An 18,112-nucleotide genomic window follows, 5' to 3' on the forward strand; every position below is an offset into this window, starting at 1 on the left:
CTTCATCCGTGCGTGTATATTCACGAGCCCTCGAATTCCACATTATTGCCTGCCAACTTTAGTGATTAATATTTGTAATGCTGGGCGCCTGTCACTTTCATCGAAGTTTTTTGTGTTTTTTTACAGTGGCAGCTGAGGGACCGAGAAAGGGGCTCTCAATGCAGTTTCGATATGTCCGGGAAGTTAAATGACGCTGCTTCCTAATTATCCTCCATTAAGGATTATTGTAATGCCTTTTGCGGAAGCTGATTTATATGAAGCCAAAATTTGATGTTCCGCGTCTTCGCGCCTTTCCCTCTCCTATCGCAAGCCAAAACGGCGGCGCTCCTCCGCCGGCCCAATCTGCTCGGCCCCTGCCCTACCTCCGCCGGCTGCGGCGCGCGCTGAGTGGCCGCGGTAGCGCGTGACGTCTGAAAAAATCTGGCGCTGTAAACCAATGATAACCACCGGCTGCTGACGTCATTTGCAAGGCGTGACGTCGTATGCCAGGTTTTCGTGCGAACGCCCGGCACAGCGCGTCGCCGCGAGGTGCGAAAGCGGAATTTTTAAAAATGTATTGTAAATTTCCCTCTCGCCTCTGAGGTCTCGTACGCGGCATGGACGCTCGGTGGCCTGTACTCTACATAGTGCAAGCATTTTGAAGCCAAGCTCAAACACCCCTTTCTGTGGCCCTTTAAAGGCGCGTTATAACACACTGTATGACGTCACGCGTGACGTTTGACAATGCGCGGTGCTGGGTGTCCAGGATGCCGATACGAACACAATGATGACACTCGTGAGGGCAGCAGTTTACCCTCCCCCGTTCCAACTCTCGCTCTTGCTGCGCCTGTCATGCCGGACGGAGACCTTTTATCGACGGCCACCTACGTGATTAGTGGTTGGGCTCGACGCGCGACTACTCTTCACCCCTCACCGAACCCACACTCTACTCCCCTGGTTAATACACCGGGCTGCTATAACACTCTCAGCGAAATACACCCCTACCCAGGGTGACTAAACACTCCGACTGACATCACGATCACGCCGCAGCCCAGGTGTGGCTTAATTTCGGAAGACTTGACGTCCGGTCATTTTTCTAAAATGATAAGAATTCAAACGTCGCGCATGTGACTGCTTTGTCTACAATGCGATGATCAGAGCGTCGCTGTTGTTTTAAAGCGAAAGCATTACAGGCCCCATTCTTGTTGCTTCCCAGGTTCGAGCCCGACCACGGCGGCTGCGTTTTTATGGAGGAAAAACGCTAAGGCGCCCGTGTGCTGTGCGATGTCAGTGTACGTTAAAGATCCCCAGGTGGTCGAAATTATTCCGGAGCCCTCCACTACGGCACCTCTCTCTTCCTTTCTTCTTTCACTCCCTCCTTTATCCCTTCCCTTACGGCGCGGTTCAGGTGTCCAATGATATGTGAGACAGATACGGCGCCATTTCCGTTCCCCAAAAACCAATTATTATTATTACAGGCCCCATTAAGTGAAAAGACAGCGGCGCACGCGCGCGCGCACTTGCACCAGATAGCACAGGAAATCCCAGCGATGACGAGAAAAATAGGGTGACGACATCAAGCGGCTATATGACGCACACATCGAGCCGAGCACTGCCACTTCAGACAATCGTGTAATGTCGTTCCTGTATATATGCTCGCCACTGGCCGACCTTCATGTGGCGCCAGTTCTCCCGACAACATTCGTGCGCAAACTGTGACGCAATCGTTCCGGATGGTGTCATACGGCTTCTCGTTGAATATAGCTTACATTTATAATAAACTGCACATCTCCAACCAAAAATAATTTTTAACCGAACGTTTCGATGCCCACTCGGCTCCTTCATCAGGGATGACTGAGGGCAGTAGCTAGCGCCTTTAAGTATGGAGGGGAGGATGGGGTCAAAGGAACGAAAGCTGTCATGCGAAAGGCGAGGGGGAGGAAGGTGGGGGGTTAAGGCTGTGAGTCACGCTGCCGCACTGTGCGGAGGCGGTCAATGGCGGCTTTTTTTCGTTGAGTTGAAGAGCGAAGTCCCTGGGCATATACTGGGGGCAGGTCTCCTTTTGTGCGGTTGTTGTTGTTTGGGGTGGTTTTGATGTGCCAGCATTCGAGAAGGAGCCTTTTGTGGTAATCTATTTCGGTTCCGAGGATGCTGGTTTCTTCGAAGTTGATTCTATGGTCGGTGTCCTCGGAATGTTCGGCTACAGGATTGCGCTCTCTTGCAAAGTTGCAGACGTCGTTTTTATATTGCCAAATTCTTTCTTTGAGATTTTTGGTTTCGCCGATGTAGCTTGCGTCATAGTCGGCGCAAGGAATTAGAGTTCTTGGTTGGAGATGTGCCGTTTATTATAAATCTTTAAACCCAACCAGACAGGCAAATCTACCAAAATGTTTAGTTTTCAAAATAGTTTACGTATGCTAGACAAGTTGTATGTTAGCTTGCCACAGGGATTCGAGCCGACGACGTATGCACCTTCAATTGTATGCCTGCCCAGCCTCTTCACCTCTTCCTTGAAGGCGCGGTGGAAGTGTCCGCCGAGATGCGTGAGACAGTTACTGCGCCATTTCCTTTCCTCAAAAAGAAAACAGTTTTCGTATCAAAATTGTGATGCAACCGCTAGCCGTGCGTGTGGGTGGGTGGGTGTCAATGCGCCCATGGGGACAGTAATGCTTTCGCATTCCGACACATAAGCAGTCTTTAGATTCTACCGAATCTTACGCCTGTAGGCAGCTGTATTACCGACTTTCCTCTAAATGTCGTTGGCAGCGGCGTGGTCCGCCATCTCCACACAACTCTAACACATTCGCGTTAGCGGAAGGGTGAACGTCCGGTGATCTTTTCTTTTCAAAGCGAATGCTTTACTGGCCGCGAACTTGCGATTTCGCAGTGGCGGTGCTCCGAGGAGGCACATGACGTCACAACGCGCGCATCATAATAATTGGTTTTGGGGGAAAGGAAATGGCGCAGTATCTGTCTCATATATCGTTGGACACCTGAACCGCGCCGTAAGGGAAGGGATAAGGGAAGGAGTGAAAGAAGAAAGGCAGAAGAGGTGTCGTAGTGGAGGGCTCCGGAATAATTTCGACCACCTGGGGATCTTTAACGTGCACTGACATCGCACAGCACACGGGCGCCTTAGCGTTTTTCCTCCATAAAAACGCAGCCGCCGCGGTCGGGCTCGAACCTGGGAACTCCGGATCAGTAGTCGAGCGCCCTAACCACTGAGCCACAGCGGCGGGTGTGTAATGTTTCCCAAACAGAGAAATACTTGATGCGAGGCTCAAAAAGCAAATAATCTACAGCCCTGCATCTAATAAGTACACGTAACGAAATCTTCTTAAAATGCCTCTTGTACGCTCAAGTTCATTTTGTAGCCGGATATTTCTCCCTCGCTCGCTCCCTAGTCACTACTGCGCGTGCACCACTAGTAGCATCGAGCCACAGGTGTTCCGCCGCTCATACAGAGCCGCACCTTTCCTGGAAATCCAACTTTCAATGTTCACTTTTCTCTTTCTTCTTTCGCTCCCTCCTTTATCCCTTCCTTTACGGTGTAGTTCGGGTGTCCACCGAGATATGTGAGGCAGTTACTGTGCCATTTCCTTTCCTCAAAAACCGAACAAAACAAGTGAGCCGACGGCGTTCATAGAGTTTATTGGCGTTGACAACTTTGCAAAGTTTGTTCGTTTTCACGAAAGGAAAGGCGCACAATCAGCTCCGTGGATCAGTGGAGACCTCAATCTCGCTTTCATGTACGTGGCGTGGCGTTGGTGTCCAACTGCAAAAGCCTGCTTTGATTGCGTTCCGCACGCTGTATAGGCAGCGCGCCCTCCCTGCCACCATGCAGTTAATGGTTTATCGCGAGAGACATCATCAAATGAACGCTGCGGCCTAGCTACTGCTACAGTCAGCCACATGTCAGCCACAACGCTGTCAGCGCTAATGCACTCAGGCCACATCTCTCTCTCACCACCGCCACATGTAACAAAGCACGAATAAGACGTCCACATATCCAGGGAGCCAGTTATGCACCCGTCCTTTCCTCAAAGACATTGCCGTCTAGAACATTGTCAACGCCAACGCCAAGGAGCACAGTGAACGCCGACATCATTCGCTTTGTACATCCCGGATTAGCTGAACTAACCCACGTAAATTTTCTTTTTTGTAGTTTTACACCCCTCAGTCAACATGCCTGCTTTTCTTCCCTCCTTTTCTCGTTTTGTTTTATCTGCGTATTCTTCCAGAAATCTATCTCCGCTTTCCAACGAGATCACTAGTATTTCCAAGAATTGTTCCGAAAAACTACTCACCCTTCACTATCATAAAATAGTGTTTCCGTCTGCATATGCTTCTTCTCTCGCACAGGTAGGACGATGCTTGTAGTTTATGACAAAGTTCGCTTTCTATGTACCTGGGTGCATATTAATGGCGCACATATGTTGTTTCTCGGTTGATGTGACCATTCTTTCATACGTCCATGTTTACAATCGTGAATGAAATATGCGCGAGGTGCGGCGCGTGCTCCATTCGCTGGCTCAGTGGTTAGCGCATTCGTCTACTGACCCTGTTTGGTTTATGGTTTGGTTTATGGCGGTTTAAAGTCCCAAAGCGACTCAGGCTATGAGGGACGCCGTAGTGAAGGTCTCCGGAAATTTCGACCACCTGGGGTTCTTAACGTGCACTGACATCGCACCGCACACGGGCCTCTAGAATTTCGCCTCCATCGAAATTCGACCGCCGCGGCCGGGATCGAACCCGCGTCTTTCGGGCCAGCAGCCGAGCGCCGTAACCACTCAGCCACCGCGGCGGCCTCTACTGACCCGGAGTACCTGGGTTCGAACCCGACCGCGGCGGCCGCGTTTCGATGGAACCGAAGCGCAAAAGGCGCCCATGTGCTGTACGATATCAGTGCACATTAAAGATCCGCAGGTGGCCGAAATTATTCCGGAACCCTCCCCTACGGTACCTCTTTCTCTCTTTCTTCTTTCAAACCCTCCTTTATCCCTTTCCTTATGGCGCAGTTCGGGTGCCCAGCGACATATGTGATACAGTTACTGAACCATTTCCTCTCCTCAAAAAACGATCATTTCCCCAATTATGTATCCGTGCTTTTCGCATCCACCCTTTCACACAAAAGTGGCCACTGGTTCGCAGTTTGGCTCAACAGATTGCTTTCCCGATAGCTATCTGTACAAGCACTGAGTTATTCCCAGCATTTATTAATTTCCTCCCCTATTTCTTAATTAAGATAGCTTTATTTCTATCTGTTAACGCCGCGGTCTTAAAACACTGTCTGATTATCTGATAATGCATTTTGGTCTTATCTCTACAGTACGTTCTCCTGGATAGGAGTGGATGAAAAAGATTTGAATTCACGAGCGCTGCGTGGCGCATTTGTGCCATGACGCCTGAGGACATCATCTTCATCGGCAGAGCCGTCGCCACACCGAGGATGAGGTTTGGCCATCGCGGGCAGTCTGAGAGTATGAGAACAGCGCCCTTGTCCCCAACGGGGCTGACTTCTTCGGAGCAGGCCATGTCGACCGGCTTCCACTTCGCGTCGTCCGCGACAACAGTGCCCCTTCTTTCCAAGCACGCTGTTCCTGACTCTTACCAGTCATCTCGAATGAGCCGCCCGAAGTCGTCGCCGCCGTCACCTGTGCTGCCGCCAGCAACACTGCGTGGCGCTTGGATATCTCATAACTGTGAGTACGTTGCGAGCTTCCATCGCGTGCAGAGGACGGAATCTGACTACACGGGAATATTTTCTTATACCACTCCATTGATGCCTACAGGTCATTCATCCGCATCGTCGGAGGAAATACTTTTCTAATAACTGGAGTTCGATAGGCGTTGCTTGGTAAGGCACGGCATGTTATGGTATGGCACGGTTGGTACAGTATGGTTTAGTACGGGGCAGTGCGGTAAATGGTATGGTATGGTGTGGTATATGGGGTTTAACGTCCCAAAATGACGCGTGGGCTATGAGGGCCAGTATTAGTTGCGAGCTCCTGGGGTTTTAACATTGACACAGTGCATTCCGCATTTTCGCTTAGCGCTGACCTGAAGCACGCGCCGTCTCGAAGAAGAGGAAGCGGAGGTGTCAGCGATCTTGAGCTGTGGTGCAGACGTTCGTCGGATCCTGCAGTGATCACCGCATTCACGCGTGACATTTTGGTGGAGCTTTGCTGGGTAGTGCACCCCATGCTCAGGACCCCTCCAAGAAGCCGGGACTCCAGCCTGCTTGACACCTTTAGAGTCGAAGTTACGCCCACCCATCAAAGTAGCCGGCGGCTGCAAGGACTGCAACCAGAGTTCGGGCCTCTGCAGTCTCGTCCGACCGCCAGGAAACTGACCTCAGCGCGACCATCAGTGCCCACAAACACCTCCGTCAGCATGCCGGATGCCATCCCTTTGCCGTCTGTCGTGCTGCAGCAGCCACGCGAACCACCCACCTTTCAAGGTTTCCCAGGTGAGGACCCGGAGGACTGGCTCGAGAAGTTCGAGCGCATAGCCCAATACAACAGGTGGGCTGACGACTCGAAGCTGCAGCACGTGTTTTTTTCACTGGAGGGTGCAGCTCGTATTTGGTTTGAGAACCGAGAAGCCACAATAACAACATGGGGCTCCTTCAAGACTCAGTTTTTGTAGGCTTTTACCACCGTCCTCAGGAAAGAACGTTCCGAGCTGCTCCTCCAGACACGCGTCCAACTACCAAACGAGACCGTCCTCGTTTACTCCGAGGACATGGCGAAGCTCTTCCGCCGGGCTGATCCCAACATGTCCGAAGAGAAGAAGCTGCGTTTTCTTATGAGGGGCATCAAGGAGCAGATCTTCGCTGGGTTAGCTCGAAGCCCGCCCAAAACGGTCGCAGAATTTGTTTCCGAAGCCACTACGATGGAAAAGATGCTCGACATGAGATCCAGACAGTACGAGCGTCCGCCGTCGCTGATGTCTACCACCGGTGTCGATGCTTCTAGCCACGACATCCTTCGGGAAACCATCCGGACCGTCGTACGCGAAGAGCTTCAAAAGCTCTTTCCTGCCCCGGAGTCGCCGCAAGTTTCTTCCATTTCGGACATTATTCGTGAAGAGGTCCAACAGGCGCTCACGCCGCCAGCCCCTCTTCACCCGAACACAACACCCCAGATGATGACATACGCCGCGGCCGTTCGCTGTCCACCGCCGCCTCCAAGTCGCCCGGATACACGTGGCCACATTCACCGCCAACCACACCAACCTCACTCTTCTCAGGTTCTCCCTCGGAAGAGCGACGTCTGGCGTACCGCCGATTATCGCCCTCTGTGCTATCACTGCGGCGGGCCCGGTCACGTCTACCGCAACTGTCGTTACCGACGTATGGGTCTACAGGGATATCGTGTCGATGCGCCCCGACCGCAGCGTGGTCAATGTCCTCCAGAAATAAGCGATTACCTGGCCGCGACACCCGAAGCGCCACACTGCTATGCCCGGTCCCGTCTCCACGTCGTTTCTCGTCTCCGCGACATTTTTCCGCCGACATTTCGCGTGGAAGGTCTCCTAGTCCCCGTCGAGAAAACAAGAAGCAGCAACCTTTGGGGGCAAGGTTGCTCACCTGCGACATGTCCAAGATCCTCCACTGCTGCACAAACATGACCGACCGCTTATACGACGCACCGACGATCACCAGACCGATAACACGCCTCGCCGCATCAATTCTTCGCCGCAACGAAACCGCCTGGTGCCGCACCGCAGCCGTGAGCGGACTCCGCGACGTTCCGGTACACCTACGACTACAACTGCTGATCTGAACATTTCAATCGACGGTACCGACGTCACCGCACTTGTGGACGCCGGCGCCTACTACTCTGTAATCAGTGGACCTTTTGCCGCGACTCTGAAAAAGGTGACCACACCTTGGACGGGCCCACAGCTTCGTACTACCGGGGGTCATTTGATCACCCCAGCTGGCACGTGCACATCACGATTAACCATCGAAGAGGACACGTACCTGGCCACCTTCGTCGTACTCGACCAGTGTTCCCGGGACGTAATCCTCGGAATGGATTTTTGGACAGAAAATGGCGCGGTCATTGACCTTAAATCGAAGTCAGTGACGTTCTCCGCCGAGAACGCAATCCACAGTGCTTTCGAACGTCCCGCGGCTCTTTCCATCCTTGATGACGTCACCATTCCACCCCGTTCGAGCGTTGTGGTCCGTGTCGGCGCGAAGACGCTGCGAAAGTTTGATGGTGTCGTCCAAAGGAAACCAATTAAGCTTTTCGACCGCTGCCTTGCTGTCACCAGAGGGGTCGTTTACCTCGAAAACGGAGAAACCGATGTCCTGCTTACGAATTTTGGCAGTGAGCACCAACATCTTAGCCTTGGAACTACTGTGGCCCACGTTCATGGTATCGCCGACATTCGACGAGCGCCCAGTCTTGCCATGGTGTCGTCAACAGAAGTTCACACCGGTGTTCCCAACTTCCAGTACGACATTAACCCCGCACTTTCGCCGCAGCAGAGAGGCCAAGTAGAAAATCTCCTCCAGCGCTACGGCGATACCTTCTCGACTTCTCCCGCGTCGGCAGAACACACTTAGCCAAGCATCCGATAATTACAGATGACGCCGTGCACCCTCTCAGTCACCTTACCGCGTGTCTTCCACGGAACGCGCCGCAATCAGTCGTCAAGTTAGGGAGATGCTTCGAGACGACGTCATTCAGCCCTCTCGTAGTCCCTGGGCGGCACCTGTCGTCCTCGTGAAGAAAAAAGATGGTACACTGCGGTTTCGTATGGACTACCGTCGCCTAAACAAAGTAACTAAAAAGATGTTTAACCCCTTCCTCGAATCGACGATGCTCTCGATCGCCTCTGCTATGCAAAATATTTCTCATCCATGGACCTCAAATCTGGATATTGTCAAATCGAGGTAGATGAACGGGACCGAGAAAAAACCGCATTTATTACTCCGGACGGACTCTGAGTTTAAGGCAATGCCATTTGGTTTGTGATCTGCACCCGCGACGTTCCAACGGCTAATGGACACAGTTCTGGCAGACCTGAAGTGGCAGACATGCCTCGTCTACCTTGATGACGTTGTGTTCGCCCCAACGTTCGAGGAGCACCTTCGGCGCCTTGAGGTTGTGCTGCAAGCCATAAAGTCTTCTGGGCTAACGTTAAAAAATGAGAAATGCCGCTTTGCTTACACTGAGCTAAAGTTCTTGGGTCACGTCGTCAGTTGCGAGGGAGTTCGGCCGGACCCGGACAAAACCAAAGCTATTGCCAATTTCCCTGCACCACAGGACCAAAAGGAAGTCTGCCACTTTCTAGGATTATGTGTCTACTACCGTCGCTTTGTGAAAGATTTCGCTCAAATCGCCGAGCCCCTGACGCGTTTGACAAGGACAGACACGCCTTTCATGTGGGATGCCCCTCAAGCACAAGCATTTGAAACTCTTCAACGCCACCTGCAAGGACCTCCAGTTCTGGCTCACTTCGACGAAAACGCAGATACGGAGCTTCCTACTGACGCAAGCAACGTAGGCCTGGGTGCCGTTCTGGTTCAAATCCACAGCAGTCGAGAGCGAGTCATCGCTTACGCCAGCCGCTCTTTGTTTCGCGCTGAAGCTAACTACTCAGCAACTGAGAAAGAGTGTCTAGCGATCGTGTGGGCGACGTCGAAATTTCGACCCTACCTTTATGGAAAACGTTTTACTGTAGTTACGAACCATCATGCCTTGTGTTGGCTTGCGACCCTCAAAGATCCATTAGCCCGCCTTGTCAGATGGAGTCTGCGCCTCCAAGAATACGACGTGACAGTGGCGTACAAGTCCGGCCGGAAACACTCGGATGCCGATTGCCTCTCGCGTGCCCCCGTCGAATCCCCAACGGAGGACGGAAACTACGACGACATCACCTTAAATGCGATCAATGCAACGAGCCTTGCTGACAAACAATACGCCGACCCAGAACTTTGGGACCTCATTGAGTTTCTTAACGGGACCCGCCAGACTGTCCCGAAGGCTTTCAAGCGCTCGGTAGCGTCTCTCTGCGTTCGCCATGGTGTCCTCGTAAAAGAAAAATTCCCCGCAAACAATCAGCTACCCTTATTGTTATACCGACGAGCCTAAGGGACGAAATCCTTCAAGCTTCATACGATGAACCGACTTCTGGACATTTGGGTGTAGCCCGCACGCTTGCAAGAATCAAAGAGAAGTATTACAGACCCCGCCTTCAGTCGGACGTTGAACACTACGTCAGAACGTGCTGAGGCTGTCAGCGTCGCAAAGTGCCCTCAACAAAACCTGCTGGATTCTTGACGCCTATAGCACCACCATCGCGGCCTTTCCAGCAGATCGGGATGGACATGCTGGGCCCATTCCCTCTTTCTCATCCGGGAAACAAGTGGGTCATCGTGGCAACTGACTATCTGACCCGATACGCAGAAACATCAGCTCTGCCAAGTGCCACAGCCCTTGACGTAGCAAAATTTTTCATCCATCAGATCGTTTTGCGTCACGGTGCCCCGGAGACCCTAATCACCGACAGGGGTACAGCTTTCATGGCTGACCTCCTACAGCAGATTTTACTCCACAATCATACAGACCACCGAAGGACGACATCCTACCACCCTCAGACGAACGGTTTAACGGAACGCTTAAAAAAACGCTAGGTGACATGCTCTCCATGTATGTCGACGTTCAGCACAAAACTTGGGACGAAGTGCTCCCATACGTCACCTTTGCATACAATACGGCCGTTCAGGAAACGACAAACGTGCCACCGTTCCGTCTCGTTTACGGCCGCGACGTGACCACGATGCTAGACGCCATGTTACCGCATCTGGACGACATCGACCCGAATGCGGACCTTCACACCTTCCTGCACCTCGCTGAAGAGGCTCGTCAGCTGGCCAGGGTGAGGATTCTCGACCAACAATGCCGAGATGCCCAACACTATAACCTTCAACGCCGTGATGCTCGGTACTCATCAGGAGACCGTGTGTGGGTCTGGTTTCCCATTCGCCGACGCGGACTTAGCGAAAAGCTCCTCTGCCGGTATTTTGGACCTCACAAAGTCATCAGGCCACTTGGAGACCTGAACTATGAGGTCGTTCCTGACGGCTTCCAGAAGACTCGGCACTCCCAGCACCCTGAGGTGGTACACGTTGTCCGCCTCAAGCCTTACTACGAGCGGTAGCACTAGAGCTGGACTTACGGCCGCACAACACGTGAACTTCCCTTGGTGAACTTTTTTTTTTCAACACACCGGCTACGCATCGGGACGATGCTCTTTTTTTCCGGGGGCCAGTGACACAGTGCATTCCGCATTTTCGCTTAGCGCTGACCTGAAGCACGCGCCGTCTCGAAGAAGAGGAAGCGGAGGTGTCAGCGATATTGAGCTGTGGTGCAGACGTTCGTCGGATCCTGCGTTCCTGTGTTCAGTGATCACCGCATTCACGCGTGACAATATGTCCGCCGCCACGGCGCAGCACACGGGGGTGAGGCAGAGGTTCTCAAGAGTGCCTACATGAACAGTACTCCACACAGTGGGGTTGTCACGAGGCCCCTCCTTCGAGACTGGGTGGCACCTTTACAGGGCATTCTTCGCGATCACAGAAGCTACCAAGTATGCCTCCCAATATCTTTGGGCGCAGAAAAAAACAACAACAGCGAACTCTTGTTCAAAGTCTTGGCCAGCGCGGGTCTGTAGCACTGAGCCAACCTTCTACACCGAACTGTCAGCATGCCACGGGCGGCCGCAGGTTTTGCTGCTAATACTGTAAGCCATGCTGATATACGTAGCGACGCGCAGTCCAGAGGTAAGTTGCAACGTCATCATGGTGTGCGCGAATTGAGCTATTTACTACCAGACTTGAATGAGTTCCAGAAAATAAGTAACCAATTACAGTTGCAATTACTTATTTGGAACGGAACAGATTACAGTGGTCAACTACAGCTCCAGAATCATTAGAAAATTATTGAAGGAAAGTAATCGATTACCACTGCGTTTTTTGCGTTCCGACATTTGTTGCCATAAAACAGATTGACTGAGGCTGCAATGAACTGCTGCGGCTTGCTTAATATTTTGTTACGAATTGTTAATTTTCAAGAGCACTTGTCCTTAATTTTTCCTCGTTTCCTCGTGTAGAGATCAGCAGCTACACTGAGCGCTCTCTCAGTGTATGCTCTGAAGGGAAGGCACTCTTCCCGTGTTTCTCAGTGAAAGCTTCTCCCTGGTTGCCCACCGCTACTCACTTGGAACAGGCCTGGTCCCATTGGCCAATTCAGCAAGTTTGGGATTTGTCGTAACAGATGTACACCATGCGCACCAGCTCGTAGTTGCGTACACATGCCGGCTGCCAGGGTTTGCATGCCCGGAGCCTGTACCACAACAGAGAGCGACCTGCTCCTGTCTAGCTGCGCTAGCGTGCCGGTTCATTTTTAACTTGTTTCTTGTTCGCTTAACTGCCACTGACGCTGCAGGGTACCTCGAGCCAGTTATTCTGTCCCTCCCCTACTCCATGATGCTGCCTGCTAGCGTCCCGTATATCTGGTGCTTGCCTGGTTGATTTGGTTTGGTTTATGGAGTTATACCCGACTTTGGTTGATTGTGGTAGGTTGCGGCCGAGTGTTTCATGTCTGTTAATGCTGTTTGATGCGGCCAACGTACTCGGATCTTGTGCAGGAGCCTACAATATTCTTACAAAAGTCACGAGGGACGCGTTTTTTTTTTGCTGCTGCTACTGAGTTCTAGTTTACAAGCCTAACTTCCTTACAGTAATGCCAACTTATTTTCACGAGTTTCCTCTGACTGTCGCAGGCTTAATCTTGAGAAGCAGACAGTGCATAAGGCACGATCGAGGCTCCCTTCGAGGGTCGCTAACAGTGACAGGGTTTGAAGGCGCAGTCTCGTTTCCCACACCGGGTACCAAGATAAGCCGAGCACCAGGGCGGGCCATGGCTTGTAACCATTCGAAGAATCCGGTGCATACGTGGGTCACTGGTGCGCCCAAGTGGTTTCCTAGTGGACAGAGTATCCACCTCGCATTTGGGAGGTGCTTGGATGGATCGCCAGTGCCGCCGGGTACCCACCGCTTTTCTAATGGGCACAAAGTTTTTCTCGGAGTGATGCTTGGCCCTTGAGGAGTGAATTACTTGGGACCTCGCACTCAGTGGCAAAATATAATACTGCTACCTCTCTCCACAGAGCGGAGGCACGGCCGTGAGCACATTGTGCCTAATTAGTTTTAAAATATATTCTCCACTGACCACCACTGACTTTCGTTCCGCATATCTGTGGGTGCTCGCGACAAAGTAGATTCACCTTTCATTAATAGAAGCTTAAAGGCGCCGGGCGTCGAACTTCATCATCATCAATAGCAGCCTGCGTATGCCCACCGCAGGTCAGAGCCCTCTCACATATCTCTCCAAATAACCCTGTTCTGTGCCACCACGGCCACTCTATCCCAGAAAAATTCGTAATCTCGAATTCATTCCGTTAGTTTCAAATAGTGGAAAAAAATTAAACAGCCTGTCTGTGCCTTTCGTCCTGTTTGATGCACTGTTTTGTTTTCCACAAAAGAAGTACGCATGATCCACATAATTTTCCTTCTGATGCTACAAAGCACTCAAGCAGTAGTGCTGGTTTCAACAAAATCCTTGCTTTGCGCGCCTTCTTGCGCTATCCACAAGAGCTATGCCTTTAATTGGTCCTCTCAGAAAAAAATACAAAAAAAACATAAATGAAAGAGAGAGGGAGCCCGGATCAGCAACGCTTTACCGGGCTTAAAGCCAATAAAAAAAGAAAAGGAGCTAAACGCTAAAAAACGCAATTTAAAGAGAAAAGCTATCCCCCTCCCATTCGTTGTCTTCGTGGAAGATGCCGAGTTCGGTGTAGTGGGAGGTAAGTTGTGGTGCCATCTGTGGGTCTCTACAAAGCGGTCACGTGACATTTCTCTGGATCATAAAACTTCCATAGAAGACGGCGGTGACCCGGTTGTGGTCCGGACATGATCACGCGCAGTGCTTTTCCGCAGCCTGTCCACTCTCGCTCTGTCACGAAGGAAACATCCTGGCTAGCACCAGTGTTTGCCGTCAGGTTGAGGTTCTTAATCATGTACCGTCGGTTACAACTTGCTTTTGGAAAAAAAAAGTAACAGATTGCTTGTGATCAATTACAGAAAAAAAAGGAATTGAAATGCCCGGAACGTTACCGTTTGACAAATGCCGTTCACAAAATTACAAGAAAATGTAATGTATTACAAGTAAGTGATTACATGTAACCCGCTGCGTAAAACTATGGTTTCTATAAAAGTTGTGTCAAAAGCCGTTACTTGCGCTGTATCAATCCATTTAAGCACACGGCTCCACTGCATTCATTGCGGCTATACGCATTGGCTTACTGTTTTTAACCTCTCAAGCCCTAAAAAAAGTGCCTTTGTGTCATAAGACTATAGAAGAAGTGACAGTAAGGCAAGGATTGACCTCTCGTGCGTAAGTTCACGGAGTCTGATTATTTGGTTGCCATGCCTGCATTTCCCTTTATCTCGCAGTGAGGTACAGGCATAACTTCAGAGCCACCGAGACACGCGATCCAGTGCCTTCGACGTCCATGGCTGGCCTTCTCAAGCGGTTTACCATTTTAGGCCAGAACGCTCACGGACTGGTCATCGTGCTCGTCACGTTAGGTCTCTGCGCCTTCGTCTGGGTCGTACTGGCGGCCGCGCTGACCCACCACGCCATCTTTGTCGGCGAGGACCCTGACATTCTCAAGGACGAAGATATCGACGCAGACGTCCAGCTTCACCTAGAAGGGAGCTCTGTGTCCAAGCCCCCGAGCAGGCTGGAGGCCAGCCCTGGAGCCGTCGTTGTCGTTCACCCCTGGAGGACCAAAGCTGCGCACAAGCTGAACGGAGCAGACGGAGTGGCCGCAACGAAACCGCCGAGTGACGAGCCAGGAAGAGTCTTGGGCGTTCGTGGAAACGATAGCAGCGGACACAAGCCTAGCGGAGACGTTCCTATCCACCCGAACCTCGACGCTGAGGATGCGAGACACAGCGAACCCGCGCGCGACTTTTCCGAGCCCGTGCTCATCAGCTGGAACCCTACTCGGGCCAGGAAAAGTTCTCGCAGGCCGAAGCGCGCACGGCACCTGTACCCGAGGCGCCATGTAAGAGACGAGAACGGCGCGTTTCCTTTTCCTCCTTTCCTTTCGCGCGCCAATGAGGGCTGCAGTTTATGGAAGTGCAGTCTGCGACACACGTGTGCAGAGAGCTCGAGCACCGCATTGCCCTCAAAGCTAAGCGACAACTCGCCGCAGCGCCTAGGTCCTTGGCGCAACATTCACGCGGAAGTACAACCGCATAGATCTACACACCAGGGAGGCTCGAGCACGTTGCCCGAAATGTAAGGGCTACTGTCTAAAATTCCACGTTTGCTGATTTGGTGATCACTGCTTGACTGCTGTGCACAAGGGCGATGCAACGCAGTTACAATCGGTCAGACGTACACATAACCTTGTGGGAATAATGCGCTATCGTCATTGCTCGCCCACGGTACCATAGTCTATGAAAAAATTATGCTTTCACTGAATCTAAATATTGAGAACAATCACTTTTGCCTTTGTGTCGGAATCGTGCCTCGAGGAGTACTTCTACAATATGGCACGCGATTCGCTTTATAGTTTCATGCTTATTAAAGAGTTTATTAAAATGCCCTCTATGTGTAGGACTTTGTGGCGTAAACGGCGTTGGTGTCGTATGCCGCAACGAAAAACTGTCTCGTCCACATGCTGACGAGTCAGGATAGTACGCCTGAGGCCATCAAACGACAGCAGAAAACACTGTAGAGTACGCGTAGAATTGGCGCTAGTGTAACACTAAGCTGAGAAAAAATTCACCTCGCTGAGAAAACTCTTCATGAGCTTTAGGAACCACAAAATAATTCCGTATTTAATAAGGTGTTGGCCACATATACAATATTTTCACTGAATAGAACGAGCAGAAGTTCACAAGCCAGCGTCGTCACTATTCTCTCAATGGGAAATCATTCTTTAAACATTATAGTCTTCCCAAAATAGTCTCCTTTTGTTTACTTCCTTTCGCTACCTTCGTGATAATATGCGCAAAGATTTTGTCGTCACTTAAGGCACGCAGTCCATGTCGTGTTTAATTGATGTGAAGAATGCCACAAGTATTAAAGCGCTAGCAACATCTTTGAAAGAGGGAATGTGCATTAACCATGTCAAATGCGAAAAATGACAGCTCATGCTAGTGGTTCCTACAGTGTGAGCATCCTGGTGAAATATTACAGCAGCGTTGCATTAAATTAATAGGTCACGTTTGCTTCACGCGTTTCTAAAAGCTCATTTAGCTTAAACTACACTTACAGAATTTTGAGGGCAGTGCACTATGATGAACGAAGGGAGATGTTAATGTTTATCTGTTTTTCTAGCGAGGTGTATATCGACGAGGCAGTTCGGACTGGCGTTCAGTAGGCGCACGTGCTTGTGAACTAGGACCATGGCAAAGACCGAATTACTTGCTGCATAATTTTATGCCTGAAACAAGGCCGCTGATGCTAATGTGGAGCGACGGTATGAATATGCTCCTTAATTGCACAAAGCTGAGCAGATCAGGGCAGCATATAAAGTTGAAGAAGGGCAAGTTGCTCCCCATTCCAGCCTTGCAAATGTATTGCAGTCCAACACCAGTATTTGTTTGTACGTAGCACTGAAGCCATACTCTTCCGAGCCCTCATCGACCCAACACAGACCCGCACAGAAACGCAGAAGCAGCTATACAAAGTCATGCTCTCATTCCAAGGAAATACCGCGCAGTTGGCATAGGGCCTCCGGGATCGCTACCTGTCCGCAAATGAGCACGCCCGCAGAACGGCCTACTCATACGCAGGCAGGAAAAACTCGGAGTTGCACAAGCATTTCCAGCTTCACGATCTGCGGGCCAGTCTGGCCAAAATGAAGAGAGGCACCGCGCCGGGCCGGGACAAGGACACCGTCAAACTTATGGCGAACCTTCCTGATTCAGCGTACAGTGCCTTCTAGAATACATCAATGAGATCTGGACGGGGGAAACCCCCCTCCCCATTGACTGGAATACGGCCCTCGTCACCTTCATCCCGAAGGCCAGGAAACCGATCGACACGGACAACTTCCGCCCCATCTCTCTCACCTCGTGTGTGGGCCAATTTATCGAGACGATGGTGCCGGATCGGCCGTCCGAATACCTCGAACAACACAACACCTTCGCGTACACCATGTTAGGATTTCGCCCACACAGGTCCGCACAGGATGTTCAGCTCCAACTCGACCGCGAACTCTTGAACCCCATCACACACCCACAAAACGACAAAATTGTCCTCGCGCTCGAACTGAAAGGAGCGTTCGACAACGTAAGCCACGAGGTCATACTCACACATTTGAGTCAAACTCACTGCGGCACCAATGCCTTCAATTACGTGAAACAATTTCTCACGGAAAGACTCTCCTACATCCGAATACAGGACCAAGAGCATGGACCTTCGCTGCTCGGCCCCAGGGGGACTCCACATGGCGCGGTGCTGTCCCCTCTGCTATTCACCATAGTCATGATGCGCCTGCCTGCCCTGCTGGGTGCGGTCGAAGAGGTCCAGCACGCGCTGTGCGCCGTCGACATCACCCTCTGAGCTACGCAAGGACGCCTGATGGGACATGGAGACCAGCCTGCAAACGGCCGCCAGCATAGTGAACCGCTATGCACGCGCATGTGATCTGCAATGCTCCCCGCAGATATCGGAATTCTTGCATCTGCGCTCCTCGCGCATATGCTCGACATAAATCAATATCTCCTTGCAAAGCGGTCCCATTCACTAATCCAAGAAAATCAGAGTCCTCAGACTCTTAATACACAACGAGCGACGCTGCGACACACTTGCCAAGCTCCGACAGGTGGGGTTCAGGTGGGCAGCATGGTTCGCCGAGTTTCCAACAAGCCCGGTAGGTTACGATGCAAAGACGCCTTGCGTCTGGCGAACGCGTCTGTGCCACTGATCTCCCCGTAGAACACTCGGACCGAAAGAATGGACTAGGCGACAGGTGTACCCACACAGACGCACATTTAATACACCCTACGTGACACACACTAGACACACGACCC

The 18,112-nt window shown here is 51.4% G+C and overlaps 1 protein-coding gene across 2 annotated transcripts in view; it reads left to right on the top strand.

Moving 5' to 3' along the window:
• Nucleotides 1-5,448: 5,448 nt before the first annotated feature.
• LOC144097447 (uncharacterized) overlaps nt 5,449-18,112 on the top strand; it is a 28,370-nt gene continuing 15,706 nt past the window's right edge. The window contains exons 1-2 of one of the 2 annotated variants that reach the window (XM_077630166.1): nt 5,449-5,681; nt 14,513-15,129. In XM_077630166.1, coding sequence (XP_077486292.1) covers nt 5,462-5,681; nt 14,513-15,129 — 837 coding nt within the window. In that variant the 5' untranslated portion in view covers nt 5,449-5,461. Of the gene's footprint in view, nt 5,682-14,512; nt 15,430-18,112 lie in introns of those variants that run through there. The other variant, XM_077630165.1, reaches the window with a different exon arrangement.

This window comes from Amblyomma americanum, chromosome 7 (assembly GCF_052857255.1).
Source record: "Amblyomma americanum isolate KBUSLIRL-KWMA chromosome 7, ASM5285725v1, whole genome shotgun sequence".
NCBI lineage: Eukaryota > Metazoa > Arthropoda > Arachnida > Ixodida > Ixodidae > Amblyomma > Amblyomma americanum.